Genomic DNA, 20299 nt, shown 5'->3' on the forward strand with positions numbered 1-20299 from the left:
AATTTTGCTAAGGATGATAACAGATTTTTTTTTATGATAATAAAACAGTACAACTCTTCCTATATTTTTTTTCCTAGGCCTCACAGTCTTCTAGGGGAAATAAGATTGCACAGACTAGATATTAAAAGGACATAATTAATATTTGGAAAGAACTAAGCCATGCTGTAACTTTGTTGTTTAACTGTTGTTTATGGAGAGAAGGCCAAAGCCCTCTTAGTTCAGTGTCTTTAAGTCTGTTATGAGCAGGGTGAAACAGAAGGATTAAGAAATAATTCTGAGAGGAATGCCTACATCAGCTGCTTGTCTGTGTAATATTTCTATTCTTAAAATTTTATCAAGTGGGCACCTAGACATTTTTTCATTTTAGAACTGAATCATAGTCTTCATTTGGGAGGGCAGTGGCTCTATCCTTGTTTGAGTTCTTCTGAGCAGTCCTGCTGAATCATGATACTGTTGCCAGTATAATTCAGTATTGCTCTAAAGAGGCAGTTCAAGAAGGAAGAAAGAAGGTTACTCACTTTGCAGATCCACATGACTCTTCATTCCCTCTTCTGTAGAGACTTTTTTGGGACACCTTGAGACAGAAAGGAACTGAATAGGAATCCAGAGGGAGCGTTTTATAGCCTCAGGCCATACATTATCTAGATACTTGCACGTGCAGAAGTGCCCCCTACTGGCTTCATTGTTATCAATGATTCTATAGCTTATGAGCATGGTGTACAACTCCTACAGTGTGACTCTGAAGAAGCAATATATAACAACTAACATATTGGTAAGTACTTTTTCTTGCCTTTAGGAAAAACAATAATCCATATATTTAAAATATCTTGCCAAGAAAGTCTCATTGAAAGGAAACAGTGCTCTTTTCTGCTCTTTTGGAGCAGAAAAGAGAGAGATAGAAATACACATCCACAGCATCACAAGAGTTATGCAGTTAAGACAGTAGCACATTTTAGAAAGTCCTCATATGATCAAAGTTTTAATTAGGAACAGAAACATGATTTCTGTGCACTATTGGAAAGAATTCTAGAATACTTTCCAGTTAGTATTTACTTAAATTGAGGCATAGAAATTCATCAAACAATGATTAATCCTTGATCTAAAGGTATAAAGTGTTTCTGTTGTCACAGCTGCAGAAACCAGTAGGCTATGACTCTCTCTTCTTTTAAATTCTAAAAGTACAAAGATACAGTGTACATTTTCACGATTATCTGAAAGAAAGAATACACTTTTTATGAAGATAAGAGTACTGTTATGCACAGCCTTCATGTAAATTAGACACATACGTTGCTTATCCAACATTAGTATTGTGAAATGGGCAAGTAATGTTACAGTATAGCCATTAAACTTTGTGCTGTACCTGCTTTAGTATGTCTTGATTAATTATGAAAAAAATGGATCTTTATTGGAAAACACCCTGGAAAGTGGCACATAAGTGATACTTCTGCCATGTTCATTTGAGGCGTCTAGTTGGAAGGCTTCTTTTAACATTATCTAGAGTTAGCAAAAAACATTTTTCAGATAAGTATGCTGTGACATCAGCTTCACTAAAATAATGATAGATTGTCTTAACAGGGATGAGAAATTGGACTGACTTTGTCTAGGCATATTCTTAGACCTTTGGATCAAAGCAATTCAGTGTCATATTTTTTAGCTGATACAAAACAATGCATCACTCAGATGTGCTGACGTGTTGATAGAGAAAGTCAGGACACACATGCCATTTATTATAGAACTCTGTTCTTTCTGTATCTCTTGCGTTCAAAGTGTATTTTAATATTGGATCATGTTTCCTTTTATTTATTTGTCCCAATACTATGCAGTCACAAGATGACTATGACTGCATTAGTACTTCCAAAAGGGTCTTAGAATTTTTAAGTACACGTTGTCAAGTTCTAATGTGTTTATGGTTCTTTTTGCTGTTTTAAACTTTAAATGTATTTTAATGAAGGTTTTAGTACTTGTGAAAGGGGCTGGATTTACATCCTTGGAGACTAAAATGCTTTATCCACCTTTTATTCTTGTTGGTTTTTGTTTTAAAGTGAATCATAGAATCATAGAAATTTAGGGCTGGCAGGGACCTCAAGAGCTCATCTAGTCCAGCCCCCATGTGCTGAGGCACTACCATGTAAACCTTGACCATCCCTGACAGGTGTTAGTCTAACCCAGGGGGTCAGCAACCTTTCAAAGAAGAGCCATTTTTTTGTTTTTGTCTTTAACCAAAATATTTCGAGAGCCGCATCACACACAAAGCTACTTGTAGAGTTAGAATTTATCAGCTAATAATAATTGAACATATTAAAGGTATTACTACTCACCAATACTTTTAATGTGACTAGAATCTACGTGCTTCAGCAAGGACTGTACCAGACTGCCCACAGCCTGAGTATGTAGCCATGGTGTTAAACCATGGTGAGTCCATGCCACTGCATCTGCACTGATATCTTTAGCCAGGGTAGCTAGATTAAAGCTAGCAGAGCTGCAATCACTCTTCTGATTGCAATGTAGGCACACCCCCTGTGTTTGTACAGCACCTAGCACAATGGAGACCTGATCTCAGTTGGGTCTATTGATGTTACTGATATACAAATAAGTTTTTGGACCCATCTCTCCTGCAAATACTTGCGTTCACATTTGAGTATGTTAAAATGCATTTGCTACAGGGCCTGCAGTGATGTGACAGTCCCTCAAGTGAGTCTCTGAATAATGCCAATATCCTGGCAGGGGGTCACAGTAATGTGATGTCACTGTACAATGTGTGTGCTCCCTGGGGACTGAGTGGTCTCTGCCCTTCTGAATCACGGGGTGCTAGGAGCATTGTGTACCCAAGATGACACAGTAACTACACCCGTGCTGCGGTGGATTATGTTCTTATGAGAACCTCACCCTGGCTTTGTATCTGACTCCGAATCCCCTGCATGCAAACTTCTCACCTTTTCTGCTGGGTGCCAGTCTTCCTTGATTACAAAGCAGGGGATTGGGGTGCAGGAGGGGGTGTGGGGTCTTAGTTTGGTTGCAGGAGGGGGTTCTAACCTGGGGCAGGGGGTTTGGGTGCGGGATGGGGTGCAAGGTGCAGGCTGTGTCCAGGAGGCACTTACCACAGGTGGCTCCCAGCCAGTGGTACAGCAGGGCTCAACAGGCAGGCTGCGCTGCGCTGTGCCACCCCCAGCACCATCCTCACAGCTCCCATTGGCCGGTTCCCAAAGAGCCAGTTCAGCCAAAGAGCTGCATGTGGTTCTGGAGCCGCAGGTTGCTGACCCCGGTCTAACCTGTTCTTAAAGAAACCCAGTGACAGGGATTCTACAATCTCCTTAGGTAACTTGTTCCAATGCTTCACTATCCTTTATAGTTAGAAAGTTTTTCCTAATATCTAACTTGAATCTCCGTTGCTACAAAGTATCAGAGGGGTAGCCGTGTTAGTCTGGTTCTGTAGAAGCAGCAAAGAATCCTGTGGCACCTTATAGACTAACAGACGTTTTGCAGCATGAGCTTTCGTGGGTGAATACCCACTTCTTCGGATGCAAGCAATGGAAATTTCCAGGGGCAGGTGTATATATAAGCAAGCAAGAAGCAAGTTAGAGATAATGAGGTTAGATCAATCAGGGAGGATGAGGCCCTGTTCCAGCAGCTGAGGTGTGAAAACCAACTAAACCAATTACTACTTATCCTATCCTTGGTGAATATGAAGAACAGTTGATCACCATTCACTTTATAACAGCCCTTAACGTATGTGAAGACTATCATTGGGTCCCCCTCCAGTCTTCTTTTCTCAAGACTAAATATGCCCAGTTTTTTTAACCTTTCCTCATAAGTGAGGTTTTCTAAACCTTTTACCATTTTTGTTGCTCTCCTCTGTGCTCTCTCCAATTTGTCCACATCTTTCTTAAAGTGTAGCACCCAGAATTGGACCCACTACTCCGCAGTGAATGAGCACACTGACAAGAATTTAATGAGAATTTACATAATCAAAGCAATTGAACAAAAGAAGCATTGAGAATTCTATGGTAATTATAACCAAATTATTAAAGGTTGTTATTTATTTATTATTACCTCCATAGCACCTGGGAGCCCTAGTCAAAGACCAGGACCCCATTGTGCTAGCACTGAACAAACACAGAACAAAAAGACCGCCCCTACCCCAAAGAGCTTAGTTCTGTGAGAACTGCCTTTATGGATATCCCCTGTAAGTTCTGTGCATACCCTTGGCAATTTTGGAAAGCAGTGTGCATAATTAAAGCTAAGATGATATCACGGAGGTCATGGAATCTGTTATTTCCAGAGACCTCTGTGACATTTTCCGCTTCAGGCCCTGCAGTTCCCAGCTCGGGCAGTGTGGGAACTCCAGTACTCTCAGCTACTGCGGGTGACAGGGGGACCCCAGAGCCACAGCAGTGGTGGGTGCTGGACACCTCCCCACCCCCCGCATTTTGTCAGTCATTTTTAGTAAAAGTCAGGGGGAGGTCGCAGGCTTCCGTCAATTTTTGTTTATTGCCCGTGACCTGTCCGTGACTTATTAAAAATAACTGACAAAATCTTAACCTAAATCTTAACCTTATGCATAATCTATGTAACATAGCAAACTGCATAATTAATATAGTGGTATGGTCTGTGTGGAGACTACAAATCCTAGCATGCTTTGTTGCATCTTGACCTCAAAAGCCTGGAGCATCATGTGGTGGAATCTGTAACGCTGAAATAAGATGATGAGGGCAGACACACAGCTAAACCCTATTTATTATTTAAGATGATCTTTTTATATATAATTATGTAGTTTGGGGTTGTACTTGGAGATAAATAGTGCAAAGCTTACATACACCCGCTGTCATACAGAAATCAACACAGAGAAAAACATTTCTATTTGTAAAAAAACAGACTGGTAGGCCGCATCTCAAATTTTGGAAGGCACAATACATTTTAATCAGTCTTCTAGCCAACAGCCCAAAACGTCAACCAAAAAGAAAAATGTAATGTTAAATAGCTCATTCACACTTGGCAAAATTTTCTAAGGGGCACCAATCTTACCTCTAAAATTAAGGAAGCCATTTTTCTGCTACAAAATTTTGAGTGTACACAAACTGAATACGTGTGCATATAAAATTTATATGCATAATTTTAGGGGCTACTTTTGAAAAAATTTCCTACTCCATTTATTTGCTACTATTTCTCCTTAACATACTACAAGGATAACATATGAACAATCGTTTAGAACAATTAAAATTAGTAGCTCAGAAATGAGTTTTCACACAATCCAACATAATATGAACTAAAATATATTTTAGCACATAATAAAATATTTACTAATGTGACCAAATTCACCCATGGCCTTTTGCTAAAGCACATCCTGACAGATAGCTCCTCAGAGAAGTTTAGCCTTTTTTGAAGGGAGGTTTATAGTACTGTAAAGTACCTGTAAACCTTTTCTGTTCAGAGAGAGACAGGTGACCAGCTTAGTCCCAGATGTGAGCTATTTTGACTGATGAGTAGGTTTTGTTAAGGTAGCTGGGGATGTGCTGCTTCACTTTGTTTCCTAGACCAATAGTTTCCAACCTGGGGGTCTGCAGACTGTCTAAGATTTCCATAGGAGTCCGTGCCTCCATTTGAAATTTTCTGGGGGTCTGCAAATGAAAAAAAGGTTGAAAACCACTGTCTTAGATATCCTCAGCTGGTGGTGCTACTTTGGAGCCTCTGGTGCAAACTAGAACTGCCCACTCAGCCCCTTGTGGAAATCCTACTGGGTGGTACTACCAGTTGCCCTCTCCCAAATGAATGCCCCTAGAGCACGGCAGCAGTATAGGCAAGTGCAATTTGCATCTTGTTGTGTCAACAGGGATGATTTTGGATTTGTAAATGCCTTTGAAATTATATTGCAAACATCTATAATGTGGCATAATAGAATTTCATTAATATCTTCCCTTTGAGGGCCTGGATCTTTTCAGTGTGAAAACTGATGAGATACTTCACTCATTGAAAGATTCCTGGGCCATACTCTGGTCTCGTGGGGTTTAATGCTTTGGATTCTACGAGAAAGCAGAGCCCTCTTACTTGCTTCATATAAAGACCATCACCTGATTCCTTTTTCCATCAAAAAATCTTGGAGCCCCCATGAAAGAGGCAGTGCTTGCAGAAATGGAGACCTTCTGCCTGGGCTACTATTTTTATCCCACTCTACACCTGCTTCCAAACAACCATTTTCATGGGTTGGTCAGGAGTTGCACTATGACCAGTCTAAAGGTTAATAGATTTGTAACCCTTCTGCCAGTCAGAGTTGGCAGCAAAAAGGGCTGGGTTCAGTATCTTTGAACCCAAGGAAAGCTGCTCCTTATTGCACTTATCTATAAAAACTTTTTTTTGGTAGCAATTACATCTGCTAGAAAAATTAGAGAGGTACAGGCTCTCATGGAAGTATGGCAAGAGACCACCCTGGCTTAACCAGGAGACCTTCAATGATCTAAAACTCAAAAAAGAGTCCTACAAAAAGTAGAAACTCAGTCAAAATACAAAGGATGAACATAAACAAATAACACAAGTATGTAGGGACAAAATTAGAAAAGCCAAGGCACAAAATGAGATCAAACTAGCTAAGGACGTAAAAGGAAACAAGAAAACATTCTACAAATACATTAGCAAGAGGAAGACCAAGGCCCATTACTCAATGAGGGGGGAAAGACAATAACAGAAAATGTGGAAATGGCAGAGGTGCTTAATGACTTCTTTGTTTCGGTTTTCACCAAGAAGTTTGGTGGTGATTGGACATCTAATATAGTGAATGCCAGTGAAAATGAGGTAGGATCAGAGTCTAAACTAGGGAAAGAACAAGTCGAAAATTTCTTAGACAAGTTAGATGTCTTCAAATCACCAGGGCCTGTTGAAATGCATCCTAGAATACTCAAGAAGCTGACTGAGGAGATATCTGAGCCATTAGCAATTATCTTTGAAAAGTCATGGAAGACGGGAGAGATTCCAGAAGACTGGAAAAGGGCAAATATAGTGTCCATCCATAAAAAGGGAAATAAGGACAACCTGGGGAATTACAGACCAGTCAGTTTAACTTTTGTACCTGGAAAGATAATGGAGCAAATAATTAAGCAATCAATTTGCAAACACCTAGAAGATAATAAGGTGTTAAATAACAGTCAGCATGGATTTGTCAAAAACAAATCATGTCAAACCAACCCGAGAGCTTTCTTCGACAGGGTGACAAGCCTTGTGGATAGGGGAGAAGTAGTAGATATGGTATATCTTGACTTTAGTAAGGCTTTTGATACTGTCTCACATGACCTTCTTATAAACAAACTAGGGAAAAACAACCTAGATGGAGCTACCATAAGGTGGGTGCATAACTGGTTGGAAAATCATTCCCAGAGAATAGTTATCAGTGGTTCACAGTCATGCTGGAAGGGCATAACGAGTGGGGTCCTACAGGGATCAGTTCTGGGTCCTGTTCTGTTCAATATCTTCATCAGTGATTTAGATATTGGCATAGAGAGTACACTTATAAAGTTTGTGGATGATACCAAGCTGGGAGAGGTTGCAAGTGCTTTGGAGGATAGGATTAAAATTCAAAATGAGCTGGACAAACTGGAGAAATGGTCTGAAGTAAAGACGATAAAATTAAATAAGGACAAATGCAAAGTACTTCATTTAGGAAGGAACAATCAATCAGTTGCACACATACAAAATGGGAAATGACTGCCTTGGAAGGAGTACTGTGGAAAGGGATCTGGGGGTCATAGTGGCTCACAAGCTAAATATGAGTCAACGGTGTAACACTGTTGCAAAAAAAGCAAACATCATTTTGGGATGTATTAGCCAGAGTATTGTAAGCAAGACATGAGAAGTAATTCTTCAGCTCTTCTCCACGCTGATTACTCAACTGGAGTATTGTGTCCCGTTCTGGGCACCACATTTCAGGAAAGATGTGGACAAATTGGAGAAAGTCCAGAGAAGAGCAACAAAAATGAGTAAAGGTCTAGAAAACATGACCTATGAGGGAAGATTGAAAAAATTGGGTTTGTTTAGTCTGGAGAAAAGAAGAAAGAGAGGGGAGATAATAGTTTTCAAGTACATAAAAGGTTGTTATAAGGAGGAGGGAGAAAAATTATTCTTCTTAATCTTTGAGGATAGGACAAGAAGCAATGGGTTTAAATTACAGCAAGGTCCATTTAGGTTGGACATTAGGAAAAACTTCCTAACTGTCAGAGTGGTTAAGCACTGGAATAAATTGCCTAGGGAGGTTGTGGAATCTGCATCATTGGGAATTTTTAAGAACAGGTTCGACAAACACCTTTCAGGGATCATCTAGATAATACTTAGTCCTGCCTTGAGTGCAGGGAACTGAACTAGATGGCCTCTCGAGGTCCCTTCCAGTTCCATGATTCTATGTACAGCCCTGGCAAACACTGCTGGCCAAATTATTCTGATTTTGAGCATATGGAGTATCTGTGTACCATAAGTGGAATACATATTTACAATACAACTCAAAGCACTCCACTTAATGAAAGATTAGTAACTTTTCTTTTTTATTGCGAAATAGGAAAAGGTGAACTAAAAAGTTTAAAATTTGTTTTAATAAATTAACCTATAGGGTCTGTAAACAAGACAAAGATGTATTTGTAGACTTACAAATAAATGTGCATGACTATTAAAATAAGAATTGAAAATCAATTGCTGCATGCCTGCGAAGACCTGAGGTTAGGATTCTGTGTTTCCGACCCATTGACCACATCACAGGGAAGGTCGCAATTCAGTAAGGCACTCAAATGTGTGATTAGTTCCATTGACTTGTGTGGAAGTCATGGACATGGAAGTTACATAAGTAAAACTTATAACTTAGTGTTATTTAAACTGTAGGGATAATACTTACAGATTACTGGAAAGCAAACTAGCCATATTTTGATTGGATTGAAGTGTTATTTTTTCAACCATTTTAACCGAATTCATAAGTAATTAAAGGTGGGGGGATAGCTCAGTGGTTTGAGCATTGGCCTGCTAAACCCAGAGTTGTGAGTTCCCTCCTTGAGGGGGCCACTTAGGGATCTGGGGCAAAATCAGTACTTGGTCCTGCTAGTGAAGGCAGGGGGCTGGACTCAATGACCTTTTGGGGTCCCTTCCAGTTCTATGAGATAGGTATATTTCCATATATTATTATTATTATAATTCAGCAACACTTAAAGCTGTAAAAATTATTATATTTATGTTTCAAAAATAGAAAGGTATATGGCATACAAAAAATATCATGGACACAGCCAAAACTCCACTAAATTATGTACTGGCTAATACATGTTATTTTCTTATGAACTTAGTCAAATGAAACAGACTAAGAAAGTAGCTGTCTAATTTTGGGAGTGGGAGGGTTACTAAAAAAAATCTGATTTATAATAGCAATTGAACTTCAAGGTTATATGGAATCACTCTATAGAATACTGAAGCTTCGCTTCCAGTCAGTGAACACAGATTAATGTGGTCTGCTCTCTCTGGTGAAAACCTATTAACGAAAGTGATTTTCTTTACATTATATAAATCTAATGCTGACTAATACCATAGGGTAATATCATGTAAGACAGCTTCACCACAAGTCATGCCAAGGGAGCCAAAATCCCTCTAGTAATGATAATTTAAACACATACAATATAAACAAGTTGGGATTGTTGAATTTAAACAAACTGTTTAGCACAAAAAGAAAAATCACAAATAAAATTCCAGAAGTAGAAAGTATTCTTACATATAAATACCACTTGCTTATTTCCCTATGATTTCCCACATGGCTTTGTTCCTAGAATTATTAGACAGAAACAGTGCCTAATAAATATGAGCACTTCTTGGTTATGATCCATCATTGTGGAGTATAGTACTATTCTAAAGTACCACCAGCTATTCTAAAGCACCAGGCAATCTGTAGGTAAATTAACCAGGAGCTGTGAGGTAAGTATCTTTTTAAGGCTGACTAAAGGCATGTAGCAAGTGTTTCAGCCCTGCTCTCTTGCCATACTAGGAAGATCCTTTGGGTTAGAGAAACTCAAATGTGTTCTGACAGCTGTTTTTAACGTCTGCATGATCAGTTCAGAAGTCAGGTAGGATTAGCTTTCTTTGCAACTCAAATGATTTTAGTACTGGAGACTTTTGTTTTGTTCATTCCCTGCACTGATTATTTGTGACCTTTATACAGAGTTCACAAGAGAGAAAAGCTCCTTGAGCCCTCCTCCACTACAATGCACACCCATAAAAGGGCTATGGACAGTCTGCCCCTTTATTAGAGGATTGTGAGTAAGTGGAAAGAACTGGAATGTTTGGTGATACAAGAGAGCATATGAGTAGTCCCTACAGTCACTATTTTCCAGAACATTCAGACTTCACTGAAGGTACTTGCATATGTCAGAAGTGTAAATATGTACAGATATTCCATTCAAATAACCATAGTTAGTGGTAAGTAACCTTTATTCACTCCCTCAGTGAAACACCTATAATCACCTCTGAGTATCTGACCTCATTTACCCAAAATGTTTATGGCTATTTGAACTTTCTTTAGTATATTTGTATTCCTCTAGTACTGGAATAGATAATACAAGGTTGATCTAAGCTATTTCCTTTTAAATGTGGAGAAATATTACTTAGAAGAAATAAAGATGAGTTTTCTTTGCTTGTGAACCTATTTCCTGTAAATCTCACATCCTGATTCTTATGTGCCTGTAGTAGTGTAATAGAATCATAGAATATCAGGGTTGAAAGGGACCTCAGGAGGTCATCTAGTCCAACCCCCTGCTCAAAGCAGGACCAATCCCTAACTAAATCATCCCAGCCCGGGCATTGTCAAGCCTGACCTTAAATACCTCTAAGGAAGGAGATTCTACCACCTCCCTAGGTAACCCATTCCAGTGCTTCACCACCCTCCTAGTGAAAAAGTTTTTCCTAATATCCAACCTAAACCTCCCCCACTGCAACTTGAGACCATTACTCCTTGTTCTGTCATCTGGTACCACTGAGAACAGTCTAGATCCATCCTCTTTGGAACCCCCTTTCAGGTAGTAGAACGCAGCTATCAAATCCCCCCTCATTCTTCTCTTCTGCAGACTAAACAATCCCAGTTCCCTCAGCCTCTCCTCAGAAGTCATGTGCTCCAGCCCCCTAATCATTTTTGTTCCCCTCCGCTGGACTCTTTCCAATTTTTCCACATCCTTCTTGTAGTGTGGGGCCCAAAACTGGACACAATACTCCAGATGAGGCCTCACCGATGTCAAATAGAGGGGAATGATCACGTCCCTCGATCTGCTGGCAATGCCCCTACTTATACAGCCCAAAATGCCATTAGCCTTCTTGGCAACAAGGGCACACTGTTGACTCATATCCAGCTTCTCATCCACTGTAACCCCTAGGTCTTTTTCTGCAGAACTGCTGCCTAGCCACTCAGTCCCTATTCTGTAGCAGTGCATGGGATTCTTCCATCCTAAGTGCAGGACTCTGCACTTGTCCTTCTTGAACCTCATCAGATTTCTTTTGGGCCAATCCTCATGGTACCATAGTATCATGGTACCATAGTATCATGGTACCCTGCATGAGAAGTACCAAATTAATATACTACAAGTAGGATTTAAATAGTTTTTATAGTCTAGAGGGATGTTTTTATTGTCTGTTTTGTTGATTGATAACCCTTTCATACTGCAATAAATTTAAAGGCTTGACAATCTATATTTGAAAGTGAGGACGAGCTGGAAAATTTTGAAATCAGAATTTTGTAAATGCTGCACATAGCACATGCATGAGAAACAAAAATCTAATCTCTACTATCAAAGTGTGGATTGCTACCTTTATTGTAATGAATCTAGAAAAGAGAAGGAGGATGAAGTGAGAATTCTTTTTCAGGAGCTATCGGAAAATTTTATACTCATCCCAGTTTATTCTGTCTGCAAAACACATCTACAGCCATCTGATTTTCAGCGTGATAAGTATCATTATATAATCATTTATTAGAGAAGAAGCATTGCATCTTCAAGTCGGGACCTTTTAATGGACTAGTAATCAGGGCTTAAACTAGAAAAAAGTGATGATGCGTTTACAGTTCTAAACACTAAGGCTGGGACTGGCTGAAAGGTTCTCTTCCTCTATCCCTAAGGAATGCAACGACCCCATCTAAATGTTTAAAATTCATTTTTTATATTTTTCATTTTTCTAATCCTTTTCAATTGTCCAATATTTTTTCCATTTTTCAAAATTTAAAAATATTTTCTCAGCATTAATTTTTATTTTTTGCAGCTTTTAGAAATAGCCTGTGTTGCTGAGACTACATTGCATCCTCCAGAAGCCACTTCAGCTTGTTGGAAACAGTAAGGAAAAATGGTTCATGTTCTGGTTGTGTACTTCTGATAGTCAAAAGTAAACTGTGGCCTTTCCTCAAATCTTAGGGCAGTTTCACCTCTTGTTCCATCTTACTCAAAATCTGTGATACCTTTTGAGATGAGCTACTAATAGTGCCGAGTCTTTTCCCCACTATGACTGGAACTACATTAGAAAAATTGGAACCTCTAATGTTCTACCAAGGGTAACAATGGAGGAGACTAGCACAGAGACTAGCGCAGGAACTAGGGTTGCGGTGGGTGCTGCAGCACCCCTAGGTTTTAGCTGGGGATCCGCTGTCAGCCCACTGCCCCCGGCTGCTGGCTCTGCGGGGCAATGGACAGGGGTAACAGGGCTGGCCTTCAGCACCCCCCTATTCAAAGTGTTCCTGCACCACTGCATCAAAGCAAAATGCAGATATGACCTGATTCATGGTAGACAGAGGAGTATGGCTTGTCCATCCTTTTCTATGTCTACTGACAGCAGGGCCGGCTCCAGGGGTTTGGCCGCCCCAAGCAGCCAAAAAAAAAAAAAAAAAAAGTCGCGATCTGCAGCAATTCAGCGGGAGCTCCTTCGCTCTGAGCAGGAGTGAGGGACCCTCCGCCGAATTGCCGCCGAATACATGAAAGTGCCGCCCCTCTCTGGAGTTGCCGCCCCGAGCACCTGCTTGATAAGCTGGTGCCTGGAGCCGGCCCTGACTGACAATATGAAACTTGTGCTTTCCAGTGATAGATAAACCTAATGTTTTAATATGGCTTTCATTACATTAAACTTCTACATTCAATACTAGACCTGCTAAAAATTTCAAATTTAGAAATTTCTGTGAAAAAAAGACATTTTAGGGACCATTTTTTAGCCATCTCTATGAAATATCTCTTTAGATTATTTTTATTCATCATTACATTTAAAAAACAATCTGAGCAATAATAATTAGTTTAGGAATTTACTATTTAGTTAATTATATCTTTTACATATGTTATGTAAAACTACCTTCATTATTCTTTCTTTATACTCGCAGCACTGCTACATACATTAGCTTCTCAGGGCTTGGCTACACTTACAAATTTGCAGCGCTGCAGCAGAGTGTGAAAACACACCCTCTGCAGCGCTGCAAATTGCGGCGCTACAAAGCGCCAGTGTAGTCAAAGCCCCAGCGCTGGGAGCCGTGCTCCCAGCGCTGTCCGTTATTCCCCACAGGGAGGTGGAGTACGGACAGCGCTGGGAGAGTTTTCTCCCAGCGCTGGCGCTTTGACTACACTTAGCGCTTCAAAGCGCTGCCACGGCAGCGCTTTGAAATGCAAGTGTAGCCAAAGCCTCATTGTTGTAAGTAGTGATCTTAATCTTTCTTAAGTGATCTTAATCTTTGGGGGGAGGGATAGCTCAGTAGTTTGCGCATTGGCTGCTAAACCCAGGGTTATGAGTTCACTCCTTGAGGGGGCCATTTAGGGATCTGGGGCAACAAACAAACAAAAAAGTCAGAGACAGTACTTGGACCTGCTAGTGAAGGCAGGGGACTGGACTCAATGACCTTCCAAGGTCCCTTCCAATTCTATGAGATAGGTATATCTCCATATATTATTATTATCTTCTTTCTTTAAGGATACTTAGAATATTTAAATCAGGGTAATGTATTAGTTGTATGTAACTCAGTTTATATTGCCATATGATCCTCTTCCTCCCATCCTGCCTGGCAGCAGCATTGATGCTCAGTATTTTGACTTTCTAGTCAGGAAATGTGACTTAAGATCAGTTAATCAGCTGCAGTATAGTACTTAAGACCTAGTCCACCCCTTTCCCTCAGTTGTTTTTTTCATGTCTGCTGGAGGCATGGAGAAGCATTTACCTCATCTTTATTTGCTAACCGTCTTTATTTCCTGGCTCCTGACAAGAAAACACTGAGTAAAATGAAGGAGACAGAAAAGAAGAATGAAGGAAGAATTGCCAAAAGGAGCAATTAAAAGGAGAGCTATTTCTCCTCTACTTTGCTCCTCTCCCTGGTTCTAGTGGCCTGAGTTCTGCAGGCCTTCCAGAGCTCTGTTGGTGGCTTTTGAATGAGTTAACCCCTTCTCTCCACAAGGCACTCTTGAAGGTCTTGAGATCTCAGATCCCAAAGGAACTGACTGACTGATCACCCTTGCATGGCTCTCAATAGGTGGAGATTTTGCCAATAGTTTGTTTCCTCATGCTCCTTTCAAATACAGCCCTTTAATCTAGAGGCCATAATGGTTCCTTTTACTCCCAGGGAAAATTACCCCAAAGGTAGGAGTTTGCAGTTAGGCAAGTTGTTTCTCCGTATAACCACCGTGATATGTGTAACATTACTATTAACCCTTTATTTTATGGTCATAGTCATCACAACTACTTTGCCTCTAAAAAGACAGCAATGTTTCCCAGATACTTCTCCAGGAACTTTGTCCCCAGAACTCTGAATGGAAGCATTCTCTCAGGATTGGACCACAGAAGTGAATTATTGCTTACCTTGGTGTTACTGAAGATAGACAGAATAGGACAGAGGTCATTCTGCTGGCTCGCATGTGACCTTGTTGTCATTGGCTCTCCAAAATGATTAGTCTGATCGCTTACTGTCTGTGGAAGCTGACTTAGACAAGATCTCACAGTGTAGGGCCCTATTCAGTTTTCCAGTCCAGAAAATCCAACTCCAACAGACTGGAGATTGAATAACTCTTTTGGATAAGATGAGTGAACAGGGTTATGACCAACCGCATTACCTGTGAGTAATCTTTCCTTTTTGAAAAACAGTGTCTGTGGCTTTGTCCTCAATGAAAATGTATGCCTTTAATTCATTAGCAGCCACTAGGTGGCAACTACACACAAGTCAAACCAACTACTTGGAACTGCATATGCGCATTAGTTCCAAGCTCTGATGTTGTTACCATGGTGACTTTGATCACTGCCATACTTTTCCTATTTTTTGTACTGCATACTGTATCTCTCTAAACCTTACAGACATGATCTTGGGAAATCTATCTTTGTTGTTGTAATTATTTGTCTCACAAAGTTCCTGTAGAAATGTTAATAGCCAAGTACTATTTTTATTCTTCTACACTGAGAAAGCTACCATGATCAATATTCAAACAATAGAATTTTCCAAATGGTAAATCTTATAGTGCATATTTTTCATCTTTCTGTAGTATAATCTCTCTAGAATAGCATTTCCCAACATAAGAGGTGCTAGTCTGGTTTAGGATGGCCAGGTTGGGGAAGTCTTCATGACCCTATATCCACATTGTCTCCGCACTGCAAATGTACTGCTGCAAGTGGAGTGCAGTTTCCCTCCCTACTTCTGCAGCAGCCATGATGCTTAGTAAAGGAGCGGTTCACAAGTACAGGTCTGCAGAATCAGGAAGCAGCTAACTGGCCCAAACTTTACATCTCTTCTCTCATGTCACTTAGCGGAGCTTTGAGAGCATGTCTTGACTCCACAGAGCAACCAAAAAGTGCCCTCTGTGATGGAGTATACAAACCCCACATAGGGTTCCAACTTTCTGATCTAACAAAACCAAACACCCTTGCCCTGCCCCTTCTCCAAGGCCCTGTCCCACTCACTCCATCCCCCTCTCCCCCACCCTCACTCACTCACTCATTTTCACCCAGCTGGGGGAAGGGTCCCTTTTCAACTGGGTGTTTGGTTGAAAACTGGACACCTGGCAACCCTAACCCCACACTGGACAACAAGGGGGTTAAGGAGCTACTCTGGGCTCAAGCAGCTCTGCTATGCCACAAATGCAAGGCATGCACAAGCTGGAGGAGGAACTTAAAATGGGGAGAGAGCAGCTTTTGTTACTTGTTGGCAAACCAAGGAAGAAAACAGACCTTCAGCCCTCAGCTCCTGGGGAAAGGACTGACCGATGGCAGGAGCTTCCCAGACCGCTGATGCCCAAAGGCCCCTTCCTGAGGGAAGGGAGAGCCAAATTCAGAGGCACCTTGAGAAGAAATCCTTTCCCTCTATTTCCTATTAACTCAGATTGTGTTAATTCCCTTGCATATTTTGTTCATGGAGGACCTCAGAGAGGGAGAGACTCTCAAGTGACCTGGCTGGAGGGTCAAGTCACAGGAAGAGGCAAACTGCCACAAAGACAGACTGGCTGTTGGCAGAGACACCCAGTGGGGAGAGAGCTACTACATCATTCCTGGCCACAATGAAGCACCAGCAGCGAGTCAGTCCCTTCGCTACCCCACTTTGAACATATATGTAGGCTTTAGGTAAGGATAGACAGCCAAAAAAAGGGGGAAGAAGAAGGAGCAAAACTTCATTTTAAAAAAAGACAAACAAAAGGGAAGAATAAAGATGAAAAAATGAAGAAAAAAAAGACAGAGAAACTCTGCTGGGAACATTGTATGCAAAGTTCTGGAGGGTGTCCGTCCACTACAAGGATCTCCAACACAAAAATGTTGGGCAGCACTGCTTCAGAAGCACAAAGTACTAAGCATCAAAACTTGTTCTCTGATACGTTCCCTTGTAGGGTTTGGGTTCTTATTGTGAGAGCTGACAGAGGTCCCCTAATTCTCTGCATGAATTTCACCAGAACTCTGAGAGAGTAAAATACCCTGAAAGGTATAGGAAACCAGGGCAATATCAATATGTAATTATGTTCTGATGGTGGAACTAGCAGAGCTATCACTAGTGCTAGCGTTCATAATGTGAATCCAATCCAGGAGAACAAGATATTCAGAGAATATGGTAGAAGACTTCGCAGGTATGTTTTGTTGCTGGTAAACTAATTTATTTTTGCTGAAATATTCAAATCATGGGTTAATAAAATGGAACTTTGCTGTAAGTACACTTCTACCTCGATATAACGCTGTCCTCGGGAGCCAGGTGATGGGGAATAGTGTTACAAAATAATAGGAGGAAGTTATCATGGATGTCATGTTTCACACTTAACTGATAGTCCTTACTGGTTGCAGTCATACCTTTCATTGGTAACTCTTACAGGCTGTGAACCCAGGTCTCTAAAAGGGAAGGTTAAATTATTATCCCTTTGACACCTAGCCCTGCATTGTCTTCTTTACTGATGAGCCTACAAGGTTCTCAGTTTTTATACTTGTAGATTGGCTGTACTTAATAAACAACCTCTTCCATAATTTATTACAAATTTAAATATGCAGCTATAGTAGGTAGCTTAAGCTTATGATGCTACAGTATCTGAAAATAATATTTGAGATAAAACAGGTTAAAATTTTAAAAAAGCTTCTTGTCTGAATTATGATGTGTGGTGGTGCATCCACAAATCAAGATCAGAATATAAGAGTCCTTCAAGGATAAACAATTCCTGTAGAGTTCAGTTTTAGTCCCAAAAGCTAAGACAACTGCATTAGAACATCTTATATCTTTGGAAAATCTTAGATTTTTTACTTGAATCCTATCCTTACATAAAGCATGATTCAACCAGAAATCCATTCTCATAGAAATATTATAGTAAAGAAGGGCAAAGATCCACAGGTGTCTGTCTTGTTCAGTCACAGAAAAATTTACAGCAATGTATGCCCGCTTGCTTTTAACAGGTGATGGTTCCAAAGAAAAGGGTGAAGAAAAATGTGGAATGGCAAATAAAATGCTAAATATGGGGCAAAACTGTCCTGTGTTGCAAAGGTGTGCTAGTAGAGGAAGAGTGTTCAGAACCCTTAATTTTCCCGGGGCTTAAATTTTCATTGAGTATTTCCTAGAGCCATAGAGCATGGGGCTTCAGCCCCACAGGAGGCACCAGGGCTCGGGGCTTCAGCCTCGCAGGGTATGCAGGGGCTCCTGAGGGTTTGGAAATATTTACTGGAGCTCCGCTCTAGACATCTCCGGCTGAATTTAAGCCCTGCCCAGGCCCTTCCCATCAGTGTATCAGCCGAGACGGATTTTGCTCTAGATTTAGGTTAGGATTCTGGCTCACTACCCTGGCTGGTGCATCCAGGGTCGGCTCCAGCTTTTTTGCCACCCCAGGAGGCGAAGCGAAAAAAAAAAAAAAAAGATAAAGCCGATCGGCGGCAGCTCAAATCGCGCCGCTTTGTTCTTCAGCGACAATTTGGCGGCAGGTCCTTCACTCCCTCTCTTCCTCTTCGGCGGCACTTCGGTGGCAGCTCAAAGAGGAAGAGAGGGACTGAGGGACCCACCACCAAATTGCCACCGAAGACCCGGACGTGCCGCCCCTTTCCATTGGCTGCCCCAAGCACCTGCTTCCTTCGCTGGTGCCTGGAGCTGGCCCTGGGTGCATAACAGCCCTGGGGGAAGTGATCTGCTAGCTTGGGGGCTTGATCAGCCTATCAGCATGTAAACTGTAAACTGCAGCTAGGATGAATATTGTTCCTCTAAAGGAGCAGTAAGGGGTGCCCAGCCAGGTGCCCTGAAGCATCTTGTCCTGCACTGACAGATTGGCTCCAAGTATATACAGTACACAGAATGGCTACTTGGGTTAACTAAAAACATATTTTTTTAGATAAGCAAAAGAACACTTCTGTGTTTTGTGATATGAAAGAGTCCAAATTTAATGTCCTACCCTAATTTAATGATTTCTAAGCCAACATGAGTAACCTGCATATATGGCAATCACTCCACCCAAAACTTACCTCAAATCTCTCTTATCATAATAATGCCTCTCTTCTCTTAAGCTTTTTAGGCTTTTGGTCCTCCATCATGTAAGTCTTGATAGCCTTCTCTTCTACTTAATATGGCTTTCCAGACCACGCTCAATTTTCATAGTTTTGCTGTGCTTGCTTCTCATCTGTTGATACAATAATTTAGTTACTCTACTTAATCCTACTAGAATCTCTAACACCCCAATTCCATACTTGAAATTTTAGTGTACATTTCATGACTTAAAGGTGAGTGTATGCTGTACATAATTATGATTTCCATTAATTGGGTTTTTATGTCATATAATTCAAAATGCTTAATTTTACATGATATACTTTACAATTAAGTATATGTATACTGTCAAAATATAGTTCAAATATTGTTTAATAGAAAACAAATAAAACATGTTAACATTATATAATCAATCAAATTAATCTTTGATGTTCTCCTAAATTATACTTTTAAAATACATTTTAAATTCCTGTAAATTTTTACTTCCTGTTATTTTATTTACAGAATATCCAAGGTATCTCCAAGCATCCAGTTCAAATTATTAAGAAGCAATATGTAAAAGGTAAAGGCAAAAGTTGATGTTTATGTAGTTTTATAAAATGACATGCATTTATCTAAGTGTCTGAGTAAAAATATGTGATCAAGTACTAGTAAAGCATACCAACATCTCAAAAATGGAGAGACACTACATTCTAACTGTGTAGTTATATTATAACATTATCTTTTAAACTAATCTTTCTGCTGCTTCTTGCCAGTACAGAATGTGGGTTTGCTGCCTCTTCCTTGATTTATGCAAGCAAGTTCATCAATTTAAATATTCTCTGCCCTCCCGGCCAGTCCTCCTACTTTCAGTTTGTGTTCTTTTTTCACAGTTTGGAGCTTGCATCGTTGTAATGGAACCAAGTTATCCTGCCTTATCTTACTAAGAAGTTTTTCTGTGCTTTCATCTGAGAAAGCTTCTCCTAGGGAGGTGCCAGTGTTAGATTGACTAGGCCACATAAATCAAACTAACAGCTAAGGGCCAAAATATCCTTTGATTGCTAGTCAGATGGATGCTATAAACTGGATTCAAGGAAGATAGTATAGAGAGGGCTGTAAGTCCTAGGGGATCATGACCCATGTGATAGAGAAAGGACTGGACCTGCAACAGCGAACAGTAGTGTAAGAGAGACTTGCTTACATAACCTTTTCTTCCTGCAGGTAGCTGCACAAGACCACTGCTGCTGCTTTGTTGCTCTTGGTTTTTGGAGGGTGTAGTGGTTGGCTTTGCACAGGACGCTTTGGAATAGGACACGGTTCAATATAATGAAGCAAAAGGGTTTATATAAGTGCAAGTGAAAGGAGGAGCAGAGTTTGGAATAACAATAAAAACCTTAA

At 40.5% G+C, this 20299-nt stretch overlaps 1 protein-coding gene across 3 annotated transcripts in view; it reads left to right on the plus strand.

The window, feature by feature from the left end:
• The window catches only part of POLN (DNA polymerase nu), a 258875-nt gene that overhangs the window by 126464 nt on the left and 112112 nt on the right, over nucleotides 1–20299 (plus strand). For all 3 annotated transcript variants that reach the window (XM_045017374.1, XM_045017372.1, XM_045017373.1), the window contains one exon: nucleotides 19427–19484. In XM_045017374.1, the coding sequence (XP_044873309.1) occupies nucleotides 19427–19484 (58 nt within the window). The remainder of the gene's footprint in view (nucleotides 1–19426; nucleotides 19485–20299) is intronic.

The sequence above is a fragment of the Mauremys mutica genome, chromosome 5 (genome assembly GCF_020497125.1).
Source record: "Mauremys mutica isolate MM-2020 ecotype Southern chromosome 5, ASM2049712v1, whole genome shotgun sequence".
NCBI classification, from domain to species: Eukaryota; Metazoa; Chordata; order Testudines; family Geoemydidae; genus Mauremys; species Mauremys mutica.